This window comes from Eulemur rufifrons, chromosome 29 (assembly GCF_041146395.1).
Source record: "Eulemur rufifrons isolate Redbay chromosome 29, OSU_ERuf_1, whole genome shotgun sequence".
NCBI lineage: Eukaryota > Metazoa > Chordata > Mammalia > Primates > Lemuridae > Eulemur > Eulemur rufifrons.
The window spans coordinates 39,137,700-39,158,443 of NC_091011.1; the positions used below are offsets into that span (position 1 = coordinate 39,137,700).

Here is a 20,744-nt window from a genome sequence, read left to right on the forward strand (position 1 = left end):
CAATTTTTTTTTCTTTGACAGTCATGGCTGTTTTCAGAACTCTGCATTATCAACCTGCCAAATTCTTGCTATTTTCATCTTTGTCCCTAGGTGATCAGAGATTTAAAAAAGAAAAAAAAAAATGAAACTTGTGTAGTAAGCATTAAATCAATCATTAAAGACTGTAAAAAAGGTACTCCCTATCCATTACATCAGACTTTCTAATTCCAATTGCTCTTCCAACCGTGATTGCATTCAGAAGATTGCATAGAAACAAACATGAGTGAAGACACTCAGAGCAGGGAGCTTATATTTTGTTAGGGAAATGAGATCACTGGTAATGTCACCCAACAAGTAGGAGTTCAAGACTAAAAATGGCCAATTGCAAAACCAATCATTTGATGCTACAGAGCTGGGACTTGACCTCCCCCATAATATTAGAAGAAGTAGAGAGAAGAAAAGAAGACCAAATAAGATCAATTCTATAAGCTAAGTGTTTGAGGTAAGAAAAACAAAAACATTAAATGTGTTCACAGGAAAGTGGATAGATTGAAGCTCTGAAGATGTGAGCTGGAGCCTGGGGTGATTTTGTGGAGGGCTATAAATGTCAGGATCAGTATTTTAGACCTTGTTCAATAAGTGGTGTGAGCAAGGACCCGATGAAAACAGTGTTTTATCTGTCAGCGTGTACAGAATAAATTAGAAAGATAAGACACATGGGCCTGAATGCCAGCTAGTACGCTGCTGTCGAAATGCAAGGTTGAAATAATAGAAATTGCAGTAGTGAAAACAGGCAAAAATAAATGGATTTTGTACATATCATGAAGGAAAATATTTTTAGGACCTAGTGGCAGATAGTAGAAGGGAATGATAGAAATAAAAGAATCAAAGATGATCATATGATTCCTTAATTCTAACATTTTTAGCTTAAGAATAGTTTTATTGATGAAAATTCTTAGGCCTAAAAGTAGAGCTGATTTTGGAAAGTGTACATTATATATGTTACATTTGAAGCCATGGCAGGGTTAGCCGAGTGAAAATATCCAAGAATATATTTGAAATGTAGAAGAGTAGCTGTAGCAATAGCTTAGGATGACAGATGGAAATTTGGATACCATTTCCATAAAGTGATTTGCTGAAGCCATAGGAACAGCTAAGGTCTCTAAGATATACCCCATATTGTATATAGGAGTAAACATGATTATATTTTACCATTAATAGACTTCTTTTTTTCTCTATAAACATTTGAATTTGTTGCCTCAAGTATTTTTTAATTTAAAGAATTTAACTTAAATGTTATTAGCTTTAAATTATAATGTTCTTACTTGCATACTCACTTGCATAATATGTGAACTAAAATACAATATAGCTAACTTTACCACTCTGTGATTCTAAAGATAGGAATATTTATTGCATGGCTTTTAGCAAAATATCTGTCTATATTAGGAGTCAGTCGACTGTGGCCTGTGAGCCAAATCCAGCCCACAGCTTGGTTTTTGTTTTTGTTTTTATTTTTTTAATAATTAAAGTTTTATTGGAACACAGCCACAGCTGTTTCTTTATGTATTGCCTATGGCTACTTTCATGGCAAGGCAAAGTTGAGTAATTGTGACAAGACCATATGCCCCACAAAGCCTAAAATATTCACTGTCTAGCCCTTCATAGAAAAAAGTGTGCTGACCCCCGATCTAAACTCAAAAGCCATGTAATCAATGATGTAGTCACAACTTCTAATGCTAATGAATAGTTATTACCCAGTAGGATCAGAAAATCCCTGGAGTTTATCTTGTCACTTGGGAAGAAGTGTACAAATTCAGTTCAGCAATAACGGAACTGATTTAGAGTTAATAGAGCAGTGGACTTTAAAGATTGTGACAATAGTAAACTATCTGCCTTTAGGATGAAATTGCAGCATTCTTTGAGGGGGAGGTTTAGGAATAAAATTTTGACTCTAAGAATTTAGTAGCAAAAATAAAAATTAAAAAAAGGGTTAAAGGTGAAACCAGAAAATTCATGGGATATGGAAGACAAGAGATAAAAATATTTCAGGCCTCATTATTCACCTGTCTAGAACATTATAAATCATATGCAAAAACTGGACATTAAGAGTAAATTTACTAAATATGGATAGAAAGAAAAGAATGTGTGTCTCATATAATATGCACCATTCAGCACAACTCTTAAAAGGTCACCTGTTATGATTCAGTTTTTCTCAAATTATTGAAACATTCCATATTAATTGACAAATAGAACACAAATTTTCTTACCAGCCAAGCATCCTAGATCTTTTCTTATCAAGTCACCTGCACCTACTTTCAGCTACCTGTTAATAAGAAAGTACCCTTTATAGATAGACTTTGATTTTTACTATTAATACTATTAATAGCATAATTGTTCCAATTGTAGAAACTATCTGCCATGACATGTTTCAAAGGATTTGGGAAACAATTATGTTCCCAGAGTCTCTCTCTTTTTTTTTATGGTAGCAAAATTTGGATATCTTTATAAGCACAAAGAAGAAATTAAAATTAAAAATCATGATAAGTGATTCTTCATGCCATCCATAAGGAATCACTTATCATATTTCAGACATTCTTTTTTATGCAAATTGAGTAGCCACACCAGCATCTATTGTTTTGGGGCTTTTTAATAAAAGCCATTCTAACAGGGGTAAGGTGATACTTCATTGTGGTTTTAATTTGCATTTCACTGATGATTAGTGATGTTGAGCATTTTTTCAAATGTTTATTGGCCATTAGTCTATCTTCTTTTGAAAAGCTTCTGTTCATGTCTTTTGCCCACTTTTTAATAGGGTTGCTTGTTTTTTTTCTTGCTGATTTGAGTTCTTTACTACCCTGAATGTGCCTGATCTTGTGTGATCCTGAATTTGCTAATTTTTTTCCTATGTAGGTGTCCTAAGAAGCAGTGTCATCACTGCCAAGTAAATGTATATATGTCATCCCAGTGTTCATTACTCTGTGACACCTTTATACCAAGAATATGATATAAAAGTTGCAGAGATTTGTTTTTTTTATTTTAATTTTATTTATTTATTTATTTCAGGATATTATGGGGGTACAAACATTTTGGTTACATGTTATGATTTTGCCACCCCCAAACCGTGATTTGAGACGTGCCTTTTCCCCCCTACAACGCTCACCGCGTCCATTAGTTATGAGTTGCAGAGATTTGATGCAGAGGTTTCACATAAATGACGTCAAATTTGCTCTTGCTCAATCTCCATGTTGATCTTCATGCTGTGTTCTGCCAGGTATACTTTTTGTGGGTTAGCTGGAACTAGCGTTAATAATCCCCAAGATCAACTCTGTCTATCCTAAATCCCCCAGCCCTTCTTCACTCTTGCCTGCCAAGGAACATCCACTGTAATGTCAACCTGTCACTAAGGTCTGACATAATTTGGATGCATTCTCAAATCTAGACCACAAAAAAGAAAAAAACCTTCAATAATATGCCTCACATGGGAAGGGCCCACATGGCCCTGTGATTCCTAACTGTGCATCACTTATTGATTAGAAAGATTATAAAAATAAGTCTAAAAATCAAAAAAGAAAGTTCTAATTCTCCCTCTATCAAAATTCAATCTAAATGATTTTTGGAATGTGAAATATAATTATTTCACTACATTTTATGCTGTAATTTTTTTGTGAGAAAATATGCTTAAATCTTATGCTTAAATTAAGTGGTTTAATCTATGTTGCTTAAAACTCTGGCCCATTTTGTTGTTGTCCTTCTTCTTTTTTTAAAGATTACATTTTAGATGCATTATTGAGGTTACTCCATAATATCTGGGCCAGTTTATCTCAGCAACACACATAAATCTGTTAACTTTCAGAGAGGGAGAGAGAGTGAGCTCTGTGATAGAAAGAGCAAGAATAGAAGTGGAAAAAGCACTGGGTAGAAAAGAGAGAAGGAGCTTACTTTAAATAAATCTTATTTAAACATAATTTTTACAAACTTCTTTTGGCTGATGTATTTATTAGTTACTACCCAAATTTTGTAATCTTCACATATATAATCCATTATTTAAAACTTCTAAATTATTTCTATTTTAAAATATTTTTCTCCAATTTCCTATGACTATTGGCATCCGAGTTGATTTGGGGATTTTGATTTTGTTTTATATCTCTCTGAGAGTCCTGTCATAAAATGCTTATTAGCATTTGCTATGTTTTAAGTAGTAGCTCATAAAATAATCTTGGCACCATGCTGTGTCTGTAAGGGTTCATGGATTCTCCATGTGTTGAAATGCAGTTAACCCTTCCCAGATCCCAACCGGGATCTTACTGACTTCAGTCGTAGCTCCTCCACTGAGAACTGATTATTATTTCCTAGTAAATTCTTGTTTTGTTTTTTGGCTTTTTTTTTATTTCAGCATATTATGGGGGTACAAAAGTTTAGGTTGTGTATATTGCCCTTGCCTGCCCTCCACCGCCCTGAATCAGAGCTTCAAGGGTGTCCATCCCCTAGACGGTGCACATCACATTCATTATGTATGTATACACCCATCCCCTCCCCCCCAATCTTCCCTAGTAAATTCTTATACTAGGATTTCCACATATACTATGAGCACCAGTGAAACTGGGGATCATTGGTAACTATTTAGGATCAATAAAAAAGAAAAGTGCATTTGGTTACATTCTCAAATCCTAATTAGGATGTGTAATTTGGCAAACTTGTCAGTGAAAATTTCTTCCAGGATCATTATATCCACCTAGTAAACAACTGGAGCTCTCTTGCATTATTTATAGGTCTGGTCTTATTTCTAAGCACAATTAGGTCTCTTGGTAACTAGCTCCGACTCACATTATTCTTTTTCTTTTTCCTTTCTATATGATTCATTCTCACTATTGCCATTTTTTCATAAAAGCATAGGAAAAATGACTCATCTAATCACTCAATCAGATGAACATATTCTATCTCTAATGCTACCCAGACACTAGTGCAGTGAGATAAACCATGTTAGTATTGCTCAATTTAATAAATAAGGTCTCAAGGCTCCTTGAACTCTTTGCTACATATAATCCAACAGCTTTCACTTCACTAAGGCATTGATCCTATTCTGTTTCCTGTAATGAACTTCTGTGTGCACATTTTAGATCCAGCAATTTATTTCACTCTGATTATTCAAACAAAATGAGAACACGACCTTACATGCTGAAGGATAATCCACCAACCAATAGCACTCCCCCTTTCTGTGCAACCTGAATAATAAGGGAGTTCCATCCCTCTTAAGGAAATGAAGATGAGCAATTACATGCAGAATTCCATTAGATTTGCCTCAGAGCTGCATCCATAGCCTTCCATTATATACTCATACATGCATAACACATACATCCATGTCCTTTTAGCTCAGCCGGTGCTATTTCCTTTCATTCCATAAACCTTTATTATTTGTCTCCTTAAAACAAACTAACATTAAGACATTTCAGCTTAAAACTCAACTTATGTTAAAACATTCTATTAATAGAATCGATCCTACTAATTCTACTTATTAATCTTTTTTATTTAAATTTATAGGTAGTTTCAAAGACACACAAAAGCAGAGAGACTAATATAATGAGTAGTAGTAATGTAGTCATCACTGACTCAGCTTCGACAGTTTTTACTGTGTTGCTATTCTTGGTTATCTGCCACTCCCCACACACTAAAAAAGAATTTTGCTGGAGTATTTTAAAGCAACTCCCAGGTAAGATATATATTATACATAAATATTTGATTATTTTAATATAACAATAGTATTATCACACCAAACAAAATTAATAATAATTCTTTCATATTGTCTGATGTTCTGACCATTTTTAATTTTCCTCTATTTTCTCAAAAATGTCTGTGTACAATTAGTTCATTCAAATTAGGGTTCAAAAAGTTCTGCACGTTGCATTTGATTAGAGTATTTCTTAGGTCACTTTTAATCTAACAACAGTTCTAGCTCCCTTTTCATAGTATTTATTTGTTGAAGAAATTGTCTTTCTTATTTATCTTTATAGCATTTCCTCAACATTGACAGGTCAAGCTTGCTTAACTTGATTCATACGTAACCCACAAATTAGTCATATCAACTTCTCCCAGGCTTTCAGCCTGCTGTGAGCAGCCTGTCCTATGTCACTTAAATAAAAATTGTTATGCCTTAAATAAAATAAAATTATAAATGAAATAAATGCATATAATCAACATAGAGTTAAATATGAAATTTTACTTTAAAATAATTATTTTGATTTTTGCTAATCTCACTAAGAAGGTTTCACAGTGAATTATCCATAGGGCAACATGATTTTTGGAACATCTTGCTAACATGGGCTCAGCTCAAAGGAGAACTTGTATAATCATTAGATACAAGACATACATGCTTCACTTGTAAATACAGATACAATTGTCTGGGTATATATAGCTTTCTGGTGTGCTATGAAACTATGTTTAGTGTGATCCATCTTTTCTACAGTTAAAACCACCCTGTTTTCAGTGTCTTAGAAATGACTTTTAAGATTTATAAAGTTGAGAGACCAGATGGTTTCCTTTCCAAACATTTATATTTTCCTCACCCTAATAGCAGGAAGTTCATTTCAAGATTGCATTTCTGTGTTTGAATTGTTGTGTTTCCTCTAAGTCAGAATGCAAACAAGTTGAGATGTATGATAAATTTTCAATATATTGTACAAATGGTGCTGTTGCTACTTGTTTGGATAACATTGTATGAGTAATTCTTCCCAAAAGTACACTGTCTAAAAATCTCAGATAAGGGGAGTGGAGTGCTGAGTTGGGTTCTGAGAATAGTTAGGGGAATTTTACACCTTTGTTTTCTTTTCAACTAGCTGAACCACTTAAGATTTTATGTAGTGCATGTATATGGGGAAAAGGGATTATGGGTTATGTGAATAGTATAGATCTGCACAACATAAGTTAACTTGTTTCTAGAATTATATTGGTAGTAGAGTTATTTTATTTTTTTATTTTATTTTATTTTATTTTTTGATGTCATTTAAGGGGATGATAGTTGGAACAATTCTGAAATAAAATTTGTAAGAAAGACCCTTAATGAGAAACCTAAGGCAATTTCACTTAATTTCTCAAAAGATTTATATTCAGGTCTCTGGTTCAGGAAACTAAATTAGGTGAGTAGGTAAAAGTAGTCTTATTTAAAAGAATACAAATTTGGTTTTATAACTTTCAATGTTCTTTTAGTGATAAACAATACAAGCTTCTTCACAGTTTAGGATTCTAATTTGTTTAAATCTCTTGTTTTCCAAATTAATTATTCTCAAGGCTCCTATGTATCCTGATTAGTAAAAAAAAAAGTCTAATATCTTCCTCTTTATCAATCCTTCCTCATGAGCATCCTTGGGGCAACTTTGCCCAAGAACCGTCAGCACTTTCTAAGTTTAAAGCGTAAGCTCAGACTCGGGGGGATGGGGAGGCATGGGCAATATATATAACCTGAACTTTTGTACCCCCATAATGAGCTGAAATAAAAAAAATAAATAAATAAAAATATAAAGTGTCTAAGAGGTCAATCCCCTTTCCAAATGGCAGATGTAAAAAGAACTGCAAAATCACATCAGCTCATTAGTATCCTGCATCATGGGGATTCTTCATATACCATGCTACAAATTATGTTCTTCCAAACTATATGAATGCTCTTTTTTTTTATCTATTCCCTAGACAAGTCCTTATGATGCCCTCTCCTTGAACTCCAAGTTTAGAGTTCTTTTAGTTCATAACCACATCTCATCCATTATTTCCAAAGCTTCTCGTGGTGCCAGGGTGACTGGGTATGGAAGGACTTTCTGTCTTAGCCACAAGTGTCTGCTAGAACTTTCCCTGTGTCTTGAATACTCAAGCTAGTGGGTCTAAAACTTGAATGTGCATAAGGATCACCTGAACAGCTTGAAAAACATGAATATTCCTTGCTTAACAGAGATCTCATTCTGGAACTCTGGATCAGTCCAGTAATCTTCGCATTCAATAGCATTCCTGGTGTTTCTGATGCTCCTAAAAATACATTATCTAATAGAGCAGTGGCTCTCATACAGCCGGCATATGTGAATCATCAGAGAGCTTTAAAAAGACACTAATGTGCAGGACCCTAACCTCAACCAAGGAAATAAGAATATTGGAGTTTAGCAAGGGCACAGGTATGTTCCAAAAGCTATCCAGGTGATTATGATCTGCAACCAGACATGATCTCCAGCCACTACTACCTTAGACAGTTATGGTAAACACAGAGCTCCAAACAACTCTTGCAAGTGGTAAAGTTCTCTTTGGGTCACTTAATGTTTTTTTCTGTCATTTAATCCTCATTAAAGCCACTGCTGTCCACCCTACCAGGTTTTCATATTTTTAAAATTCAGTGGCCCCTGCTTTTTTCATACCAATTGGCACTTGCAAAGTTGTGCGTACTAAATGAAAAAACATATAGCTAAGAAAAATGGAAGTACTTATCACATTGAACAGTTAAGACAAACCTTTTATGTAACTCTTCCTAAAGCAGTTGTGTCAAGTTCAACTACACAGAGAAAGTCTTCCCTTTCTGAAATAGTTAGTTATGTCCTTTTACACACCCCATTACACAGCCCGGCACTGCTGGGCATTAGGTTTTAGTACACAGATCCAGAGAGTGTTGTCTACCCTGGGGCCCTCTGTGCGCTCTCAGTAATCTAAGGTAAAAATTGTCAGGCTCCTTTAGCTTGGTTTCATGATGATAGAGTCCTGAGCAGGGCGGAGATCAGCAGCCCAGACACTAAATCTGAAAAACCCATGTAAAGCAATCTGAGTGAGGCCATTTAAGATAACTCAGTGAAGACTTAACTTTAGGATTAAAGTTTAAATGTTCCATCTGCTTCCTCAATTAATAAATGATTTATTTTTAAAACTAATGGGGGAAAATGGCAGAAGGAGAAAGGGGACTTTAAATATACTTGCTCTTTTTTCTTTAAGATCTGTTACCTTAAAACAATTTTCTATGTTTAATAAGTAATAAAATTATTTATTGTTTTAAATAATTTGGTAGAACAATATCTTGGGAGAAATAATAAATATGAATTGAAATTATTTGATTGTATTTTTAGAGTCCATGTGTGATTAAGGAAATGTTAATTATAATATGATAAGATTATTAAATATTTTCTTTTTATTTTTGAATTTAAGTTTAATGTTTGTGCATGTGAAGAATTTGTAGACAGAGGGGGTAAAGGACTTAGTACCCCATCCATTAACCATTCCAAAGCCATCCAAATAAACTTCCTATGTAAGAATAATAATAACCAAAAAACATGCTTATTGTGCCAAAGCAGTTTCAAGACAAGTTCCACAACCACTCCTCCTTACCCCAACCTAACAGCCAATTTATTGCCTCTAAGACCTTTCTACATAGAAATTCTGTAGTGTCCAATGATACAAAACATTAGAGGTACCTGACATCTCCCAGTGCCTCTATGAATATCTTGTGTTCAATATAAACTGTTCTCAGAACCCATGTATGATTTATTTTTCTCCTTAAAATTTCATTTCTAAATATATCCCACATGTGACATAAATGGAAATCCTTAATACATGTAAAAAACTTACCAGCTGCTAAGTGTGCATGTGTCTGTACATGTGCACTTTTCCTTGCCACAAAAACACTGAAGATTATATTATTAAGAAACTTACAGTACCAATTTAATATCTACTGTGATTATTAGAAACATTCCTACCAGATTTCTACTGTAAACGAGGAATTAGAAGAGGATCTCTCTGACTGCCTGAGCAAATGCTAGGTAAACTTCTAAGTTACAGAGTATTTAGACCTTTGGATTTGTTATAAACAGCTTTATGCTTTTCTTTTAGCCATTACTTGTCGCAAGCAAGATGGAGGCCAGGCTGGCATCCATGAGTGCCTCCAGTATGCAGGCCCTGTGCCAGCGCTTACCCAAGCCTGCCAGATCCCCTGCCAAGATGATTGTCAACTGACCAGCTGGTCCAAGTTTTCTTCATGCAATGGAGACTGTGGTGCAGTTAGGACCAGAAAGCGCACTATTGTTGGTAAGAATAATTGGGATGCCAAAGCCAACACAAGTCAGACCGAGAAAGTTCTGACAGTGTATTTGAAAAATGCAGGGATATGCCTTATTGTTTCTATACTTTATACCTAATATGTCAATGGATTTGGACGTGTATTTCAACATATGTTGGCAGTGATAGATAAAAGCATCATGTACTTTTAGTAGAAAGTAAAAGCAGCCTTGAGGATTCAATCCGACCCCCTATACAATACAAGGTAGATTATTTTTTGGTTTAAACATGTTCCTTTAGTGGACTGCCTACAGACTATAAAGCACTTGGAACAAAGATTTGGTGGGACAAGAGAAAAAGTTGTCACTTCATTTACTTAACCCATTCTCACTGTCAGAGCCACAGATTATCCTTCATCTCCTAGAAGGAGAAATATAACATTAATTCTGTATCTGGAAACTGAGTTTTAAAAGGCAGTCAATGACAAGAAGCAGGGATATGAGCAAGAGCAGGAGCCATCATTCTGAACCAAAAAGCCTGGTGCATTCAAAATATTGTCAGTGCAAAAAAACCTAAAAATATCAGTGTTAGTAGACTACTCAGAATTTAAGTTATAAAATGAACCACCTGTATAATAAAGACTATTGAAAACTACATAATGCAACTTATGAAAGTTAGAGATAAATATATGTAACTAATTATATGTAATGTAATTAAAGAGTATATAACATATATTATATATGACACATAATATAATAAAGATAATACAAATATATATGATATAATTAAAATAATTAAATGTATATTTTTTGAGCACATTTACAATTGTTAGACAACAGAGGATTTTTAAAAGGAATTTATTTAGATTTATATTCAAACCTTTTAAATATTTTATTCTGATATTAAATATCTTAATTTTGAATAGTATTATTTCCTACATTAATCACCAAGTGTATCAAATGCTTACCCTTCAGAAATACTGAAAGATGCAAAATCATAATCAGAAAAGTAAATCCAAAAATCTCATCTTTTGAGTTATAATCCTATATAACTATACCATCTGTTTGGAATTAGCAAAAAAGATATGTAGTCTAATGTGATGGTTCTCTCTCCATCTCATTTTTTTGTACATATCATAAAAAAGAGGTTTATGCAGTTACCTCAAATTCCCCAGTCAGTAAAACCCATGATCATTTCAGAGGATTTTAATCATTTTGGAGACTATAAAATTTAACACAAAAGTTAATGCCTTATACAAAATGGACTATTTTTAAATGAAAAAATAAGACAAATTTTACTATGCAAAGCACCCAATATCAACAAGATCCTATACATTTAATAGAAAACACTGTGGGGTGAGAAAGTAGCATTTATTTATAGGCTACTGTGAAATGTCATTAAAAATGTGGAAACTTAGAAAAGTAGAAAATTTAGGGAAGCTTGAGATTAATAATGGTATTTTCCAATGTAAATTGGTGGTTTCTCTTCCACAGGAAAAAGTAAAAAGAAGGAAAAATGTAAAAATTCCCATTTGTACCCCCTGATTGAGACTCAGTATTGTCCTTGTGACAAATACAATGCACAGCCTGTGGGGAACTGGTCAGACTGTATTTTACCAGAGGGGAAAGTGGAAATGTTACTGGGAATGAAAGTACAAGGAGACATCAAGGAATGTGGACAAGGATACCGTTACCAAGCAATGGCATGCTACGATCAAAACGGCAGGCTTGTGGAAACATCCAGATGTAACAGCCATGGTAATCCAATTTTTCTTCATTGTTATATATTTGATGTCTTTGGGAGTGAAGGTGAAATACACATGTATCATAGTGAAGGGGAAGTGAAGGTTTACGGAAGTATATTCTAAATTAACACTGAAGCATCACACTAAGCATATATCATTTATGTATAACAGGACATTTGATGGCATTGTCTCATCTTGAAGAAGTTGGCAATTAAGTTTCAAGACAGTGACAGCAAAAATGGTGTCAGAAACCTCCCTTGGAACATATCAAGATCCCATTCATTCAATAGACCCAACAATCCCTAACAAGTCTGTGTACAGAAAGGGAGTGGGGAGGAGATAAGATCTAAATTCAGCTTTACATTAAAGTTTTAAATTAGACAGATTTTAACAACCAAACTGGTAAGCTTTACAATGTACCCAAAATGTCATTAAGTGGCAGAAAAGAAAGGTGGAAAGTAGTAATTAGTGAAAACTCAAACATCTGTTTATTCTCCATTGAGTTGGGATTGGCAAAAAAAAAAAAAAAAAAACATACTCCTAGGAAACTGTGCCCACTCATTTTATAAACTACAATTCAGTGATAATAATTGAGCTGCCAAAAGTTTGTGAACAGGGGCTATCTTTGATCAGAGTATATACTGAACTCTTTAGTTCATAAGCTTAATGTAGCTATAGTTAATTGATATGTCTCCATTATAATTTTATTTTAATGCATCTGTCTTTTTATAATGCAATGAGATCATTTTACAATGGGCCAGCCTGAATCACAGAAGTCACATATTTGCAAATACTGTTCGAAGATCTCCTACCATCTTGATAGAGGTGACCAAAGAAAGATGAGTAAAGTTGCTAGGGTCAAGGAACATGGCAGTTACCCTCCAACCTTGCTGAAATAATTTTTGCTCTTGTAACTGTGCTGCTCCAGTTTTAGTATATGGTTCAGAAAACAACACAAACTAATAAAGCCATCTCACATTTATAAACCATCAAGATATCATGCTAACACATTTATTGAAATCTCTTAGACATCTCCTACAAAGAAGCTTCTGAAACCCTTTTTTTTCCTTATCTCACAGTTCCTATTTTATCAAAGCCTAGTGATATGGAAAGAAATGATAAATGTTTGAGGTGATGGATACTCCAGTTATCCTGATTTGATCATTACATATTGTGTGTCGTTATGAAAATATCTATCACATGTCCCCCCATAAATATAAAAAAATTACCATCTTAACCATCTTTAAGTGTACTGTTCAGTAGTGTTAAGTACATTCATATTGTTAGGCAATCAATCTAAAGATCCATTTTTTAAAAAATAAATTTTATTGTGTATATTTAAGATAAAAACAAAAAAGTCTAGTGATATGAACCCCAAAGAATCCATAATATTTAAGCTCTAGATGTATTTTTATATGTGCATTGCTAAGTTGAAGATTATTCCATTCACATAGAACAATAACTATAAAAGAAAAAAGGGCTTAGTATTTATAATAGATATACTCTGAGAAACATCTCTAAGAGTAACTGAATTATTTTATTCTCTACATTAAATATTAATAACATAGGTCTTATAAATTAGATACCAAGAAAAATGTAAATACCTTTCCTATTTTGAGGTGATAATGTAGAAAATCATAATTAGTCATTAAAATATAAATTGGAGATCACTTTAAAAATGTGTTTAACTTGGAATACAGAGTATAACTGTCTGCTCACATTTTAGCTTGTTATGCATAGTGAATCACTAAGATAATCATTTGTTTTTAACATTACCTGTGAGCTTCCAGAATAACTTTCATATATTCTCACTTTTACCCTGGTCTGTTAATTAGATGCATGAGAGCTTCAGTAAGCCACTTCACAGTCAAACTTATTTTTAGAAAAAACTTTTAAAATATTCTGCAACTCTCACAAAAATGTTTGATTACTTAAAAAAAGTAAAAGAACAAAAATAGTTGAAATTGGCCAAAGACAGTATACTTCTTACCTTAGCATTATCAATTCAAAGCATGAAGAATGCAGTACTGTATTCTAGAGAAAGGCACATACAGAAAAAAAGATAAGTCCCTGATGGCATTGAACTTCACAATGATTGTGAAAGGACCTAAAAAAAGATCCTTAACTAAGTGAACCGTTCCAGCTTAGTTCTTTGGTATGTCCTACATCATTCCTGTCTCTTTCAAGCTGATCTATGATGAGATGTCCAATGGGTTATTTTAGTGTTTGCTAACTATATTTACTCAAAGTCTGAGCAAATTGGATCTCTATTGCCTGATTTCTTTGGAAATTACTACTTTCCTTAAATATGTTCTGTAAATTCTGATGGTGTTTGTGGAATGTTATAACTTTGCCTACTCTATCCTAGCCATTCCCTAAATTGCAATCATTATGACAACTGCTTTCCCTCAGCCAAATCAACTTTCTACATGGACGAGTTTCAAATGGCTTTGGAGAAAGTCTCTTCCTACTTTCAATTTAAACATAAAATTGATCTTCACGTGTGTACAGTGCAATGACACTAATCCCCTATTCAATATTGGCCTTAGGGCATTTCTGTTTAATCATTTTGTATATCTGTGGATAATGTTATCAGTTATTATACTGATAAAGCAGTTTGACTTTCACCCATTTATAAGATTTTAGATTATTTCTCAAGTGGTCACCTTTTTTTAGGGTCTTAAACTCGGGGCACAATTCTATTATGTTTGAATTTCCTCATAACAATAGACTCTGTGCTGAAAAGTGATATAACTATACTCCTAAAATCATATCTTTAAAGTATACCTTGGGAGCAACATAAATGTTCATCTCTCCTGATACATGGTATTAAATAGTTACTGCACAAATGTTGATATATAAACATATTTTTGGCATTTAGGTGTCCTAAAAACATAATACAGATTATATATATTTACTTTTGGTATTAAATCTTGGATGGTGTCACAATAGCCACAAATTTTAAATCACGCAAAAATCAAATCACACTGCTAGAGTCCTCAAAGATCTCAATCGATTGTTTGACGAGAAATTTATTGAGTTCCTAACTACACAGTCCTAAACACTTCTCAACTTAATCACCTTCAAAATTTCACAAAACAAGGGGTAGAATTTTGGGAACTTTTTTTATCATATCATTTAACCTTGGTTAACCTTAAAGAATCTTAGAAGTAACCTAGCTTATGCAAGGTACATGTATACAAGATTTCCGTTTAAAGGTAAGGGATAGAATTTTGTTGTGCCACCCTCCAACCTGACCCAGCATTCCCAAATCCCCTTCTCCTCCTCTACTTTTTGTATTTCTAAAGCATGTCTCACCCTATAACATGCCACATAATTTACTTAATTGTTATGTTTATTATTTATGTTTTATCTCCCATGCAAGGATTGATGGGAATATGTTAGACTATTTTACTCACTGATGTATCCTAAGCAACTAGATAGTAGCTTCTCAATAGAATTTGTTGAATGAATGGATGAGTGAAAAACTAGAAAGAATTTTTTTTCCACGTAAAGAGTTGTGCCCTGCAGGGGTTGCAATTGATCCACAGTCAGGCTCAAGCACTTTATTTTTTCCAGACAGTGTCCTTCCCTCTGTATCACATTTCTGGGAAATAATCAAAGAGGTCATTGAGAATAACTAAGATTTTTAGAACAAGTAAGAGCTACACACGCCACAAACTTTCCATATGATACTGGTCAAATATTCATATTTCTCTCTACCTACCAAAGGGGAGGAGAAATAATAGTCACACACCCATTCCACTGAATTAAAGCAGTAATATCTACATTGGAAGGTCTCTTTTGTTGCCATTTAAAGCTTCCTGTTCAGACTTGCCTGATTTCTATAACACTGAATTTGGACAACAGCTTAACCTTTTGGTTCATATTAGTAATTATGACAATCTTACATTTTCCCAAACTGTGTTTACAACTTTAATTGGGAGTTTGGGATATATATTTAATTTTCTTTGCTTCCACTCATCCTTCCTTGGGAAAATAAGGAATATCGTCTCTATTTGATTTATCTGAAAACGACACTTTGCAGGTGAATTGGATAAAGTGTAAAAGCACCAGACACTCCAGTCTTGAGCTCTGTGAGTTCCATAATTCCTTCCAGACACTTCTCTTCAATCTCTACCCTCAGGAAATTTGTCTTTGCTATTTTCACATAGGCAGTTTAAGCCATAATGCATTGTCAATAAATATTCTAAAATTGAACTCAATTATATTGTAATGCTTTATCATCTGTTACTATCAAGTAAGCAGAAAGGCTTATCTGATGATTTTTCCTCCTGAGCCCACATTGTTTAATATGCATAGCTCTCCTATTGCCTAGAAGGAAAATATTTACTGTCAATACCTATCAAATACTTGCCAACATTGAGAGACCATGAGGAAACTCAAGAATGAGTTATGAGTTTGGTGACAAGTTAAATTACTTGTCACCAAATGTTTTCCTAAATGTGCAGATAACAAATAATTTAGGCTTTATTGGCCAAAAAGTCTCTGTTGCAACTACTCAACTCTGCAGTTAGAGCATGAAAACAGCTGTAGACAATATATGAGCAAATGGGCACAGCTGTGTTCTAGTAAAACCTTGTTGACAAAAACAGGCTGCCAGCCTGGGCCACTGTTGGCATCAGGGATCTAAACCCTTGCTACTCAAAATGTGGTATAGACCAGCAATATGAACATAAACAGGAAACTGTTGGACATGCAGAAACTCAACCCACATTGCAGACCTACTGAGTCAGAATATGCATTTTGACAAGATCCCCAGTGGTTTTACTGCACATTTAAAGTTTGAGTACTATTGCTCTGGATCATGCAGACACTTGCAGAGTGCTGAGGCTTGCTTGGTAGGAATCATAAACTTCCAACAGAGGGGAAACACCTCTAGAGTTCCCTCCTTAGAACCTCAAGATGACGCTGTCTTGTGTAAAACAATCAACACCTGATAGTTTGTTTGATTAGCAGTTGTGGGGAAGACAGCTTTTGGAAATTTTTGACATTTATAAGAACAGGTCTTCCTAAGGTGAAAGTTTATTTAGGCACAATTTTAAAAGCAGAATGAGTCTGTAGGACCTTCTGTGGAAAGTATATTGGCAATTTAATGATTACCCTGGGAAAGTGCTGAGCTTCACTATAGGGGGTATGGTTAGAGGGAATATTTGTGGATAATTTCCTTCTCTTGTAATGAAGGGTAGAATAAATATATAAGTATACCTATTACTGAAGGTTCAGTTACAGACCACTGCAATAAAGTAAGTATCTCAGCAAAGTGAGTCACACATTTTTTTTTTGGTTTCTGGGTGCATATAAAAGTTATTTTTACACTATACTGTAGTCTATTACGTGTGCAATAGCATTATGTTAAAAAATGAACATAACTTAATTAAAAAGTAATTTACTGCTAAGAAATTCTAACAATAATTTGAGCCTTCAGTGAGAAATAATCATTTTGTTGGTACAGGGTCTTGCCTCCATGTTGATGGCTGCTGACTGATCAGAGTGGTGGTTACTGAAGGTTGAGGTGGCTGTAGCAATTTCTTACAATAAGAAAACACTGAATTTTTCCACACTGATTGACTCTTCCTTTCAGAAAGATATCTCTGTAGCATTGGATGCTGTTTGACAGCATTTACCTATAGTAGAACTTCTTTCAAATTGAAGTCAATCCTCTCAAACCTGCTATTGCATTATCAACTAGGGTTATGTAATATTCTAAATCTTTTCTTGTCATTTCAACAGTGTTCACAGCATCTTCACCATGAGTAGATTCCATCTCAAAAAACCGCTTTCTTTGCTCATTCATAAGAAGCAATTCCTGATCCTCTTAAATTTTGTTATGAGAGTGTAGCAGTTCAGTCACATCTTCTAGTTCTAGTTCTCTTGCTGTTTCTTCCACATCTGCAGTGACTTTCTCCACTGAAGTCTTGAACCTCTTCAAGTTATCTATGAGGGCTGGAATCAACTTCTCCAAGCAGTAGGTCCTAACACTGTGCTGAAAATATTCAGCAAACCATTATGTAAACAGATGTACTGTCATTCAGGCTTTGTGGTTCCATTTATAGAGCACAGGCAGAGTAGACTTAGCATAATTCTTAAAGGCCCTAGGATTTTCAGAATGGTGAACGAGTATAGACTTCAACTTAAAGTCAACAGCTACCTTAGCCCCAAACAAGAGAGTCAGTTTGTCCTTTGAAGCCAGTCATTGCCTTCTTCTCTCTAGCTATGAAAGTCCTAGATGGCATCTTCTTCCAATGGGAGGCTGTTTGGTCTACATTGAAAATTTTGTTTACTGTAGTAACCTTCATCAATGATCTTAGCTAGATCTTCTTGCTGCAGCTTCTACATGATCACTTGCTGCTTCCCCTTGCACTTCTATGCTATAGAAATGGTGTTTTTTCCTTAAACCTCATGAACCAACCTCTGCCAGTTTTAAACTTTTCTTCTGCAGCTTCCTTATCTCTCTCAACATGCATAGAATAGAAGAGAGTTAGGGCCTTGCTTTGGATTTGGGTTTGGCCTAAGGAAATGTTGTGGCTGGTTTGATCTTCTATGTAGACCACTAAAACTTTCTCCATTTCAACAATAAGGCTATTTTACTTTCTTATCATTTTAGTGTTCACTGGAGTAACACTTGTAATTTCCTTTGAGAACTTTTCTTTTGTTTTCAACAACTTGGCTAACTATTTAGCACAAGAGGCCCAGCTTTCAGCCTGTTTTGACTTTCAGCATGCTTTCCTCACTAAACTTAATCATTTCTAGGTTTTATTTCAAGTGACGGATGTATGACTTCTTTCACTAGAACAAGAGGCCATTGTAGGATTATTAATTGGCCTAATTTCAATATTGTTTTGTCTCAAGGACTACGGAGGCCTGAGGAGAGGGAGAGAGACTGGAGAATGATCAGTGGAACAGTCAGAAAACACACATTTATTAAGTTTACCATCTTACATTAGTGAGGTTCATGGGCACCCCAAACAATTATAATTGTAACATCAAAGATCACTGATCACAGATCACCTTAACAGATGTGATAATAATAATAAAGTTTGAAATATTGCAAGAATTACCAAAATGTGACGCAGAAGCATGAAGTGAGCATATGCTGTTGGAAAAATGGCACTTGCTCGACACAGGATTGCCACAAACCTTCAATTTGTAAAAAATGCAGTATCTGCAAAGCACAATATAACAAGGTATGCTTGTATAACATTCTAATATTGTTACATTGTTTCTTCATCAAGTTTTATTACCTCATGTAATGCATTGGATATTAAGCACTTAATGGAAAATTGGCAGTGAAAACTCTAGAAAAAAAATCAAAGCTCAGTTCAGATTTGTCCTTTGGAAAATAGTCATATTTTTGCTGAAGGAATTCCATATTAATTGAACATTAATCAATAAAATCATTCCACATTTTACAGCTCAATGTATTTTTTAGCAATTTATTATAGCACTTATGTTTAAAGAGAAAAAACTCTTAAAGTCATAAAGAGAACATAATGTATCTGTCAAAATATCACAATATATCAAAGTACTGAAAGAGCAAAAAAGTCTTTTTTAGTCCAGATAGAAAAATAAGAGAGACCTCTAGGTTTATTTACTATTCTGTTGATAAACAGAATACAATATTATATTAAAGGTCTGGGTACATTTTACTGTGTGCATTCAGTAATCATGATTCAATGACTCTGAAAGTATCAGGACTTTGTACTGCCTTGCAGACATCATGCTGGCATTTCCACGGCTATTAATATAATACTTTTTTTGTAAGTCACATATACCCTTTTAATTATTTCCATTTGTCTTCTAACTATAGTCACAAATTATTCAGAATAGTTTGTCTAATGCCTTGCTAGTATCAGATTAATTTCCCTTTAACATTAATTTTAAAATATAGTGATTTGTACTGATTCTTCTGTGCTTTCTCTTTTTGCCTGCTATGCTTGTGAATGGCATTACAGAGGACCTTCTGGACATTAACGAATGGCTTTAGCAATTGCTTTCACAGGCATCAATGAGATTCAAAGTGTGCCCGTTAAAGTCTAATATTTTACAAAAACTTTTTCTGGTACCCCAAATTACTTTTATAAAATTTGCACTAAAGCCCTAATTATTAAAAATAAAAAGAAGGCTCCACAAATTTTACAAATGAAGCGAAGCCTTTTAATAAAATATTTTCGTATTATAAATATAGTTTATGCTTATGAGGCAACATTTAACATGATTGCCCAATTGCCTAGGCAGTCTACATCCTTATTTTGCCACCCTCTCACAGTTTTAATACAGATGATTCAAAAGCAGGTATCATTAATGACCATTGCTAACTACTGCATGGAAATGTAAACAGCAGACGCTATCATATCAGTTAGGCACTCTAGTTCACATACCATAGATATGGGATTGCTTTCTAATAGAATTTGTGGGAACAGAAAAGAATCATCATCAAAATTTAGAAAAGGAATACATCCCAGATGAATTTTAAAAATTCATGTATTGGCCAATTTACAAATAGATTTTAGTTTAAGAGTTTGTGCCTCTATGTGGTGGTGTGGAACTCAAGATACATCTGATAAAAATAATTATGAATATGGGTAGAGTAGATTCAGAGGATAACCCACATGGCCACTAAACCATAGTATAACTGAAATGGATTACTTTTTGTAATGGAATTCTACCAAAGATTATATAGGTTTAATATTAGAGGTTAATTAGAAACAAAATTGAAGGAGAAATCGTTCCTTATGATAGTGGATACTTGTATTTGAGAAAGAACATGTTTAATTAAACCAGGCAGAAAAGGCAATAAATAGAGTCTTGTAAACAAGCTGAAATGGAGTCCTAATTTCTCTGAAAAGCTTTTTCAGTTGGTAGAATTTATTTAATGTCTAATTCATTTCAGAATATCAATGTCTCCTTTGATAGCATAGGTGCACCTAGTATTGCTTTTGCAATTATCATTTACAACTGGGATCTTTTTTCCTTTCAAATGTTAAAGAGA

General features: G+C 34.0%; 1 protein-coding gene across 1 annotated transcript in view; it reads left to right on the plus strand.

The window, feature by feature from the left end:
- THSD7A (thrombospondin type 1 domain containing 7A) overlaps nucleotides 1-20,744 on the plus strand; it is a 400,790-nt gene that overhangs the window by 339,595 nt on the left and 40,451 nt on the right. Inside the window, exons 12-13 of the mRNA XM_069462088.1 lie at nucleotides 9,823-10,017; nucleotides 11,481-11,744. Of these exons, the coding sequence (XP_069318189.1) occupies nucleotides 9,823-10,017; nucleotides 11,481-11,744 (459 nt within the window). The remainder of the gene's footprint in view (nucleotides 1-9,822; nucleotides 10,018-11,480; nucleotides 11,745-20,744) is intronic.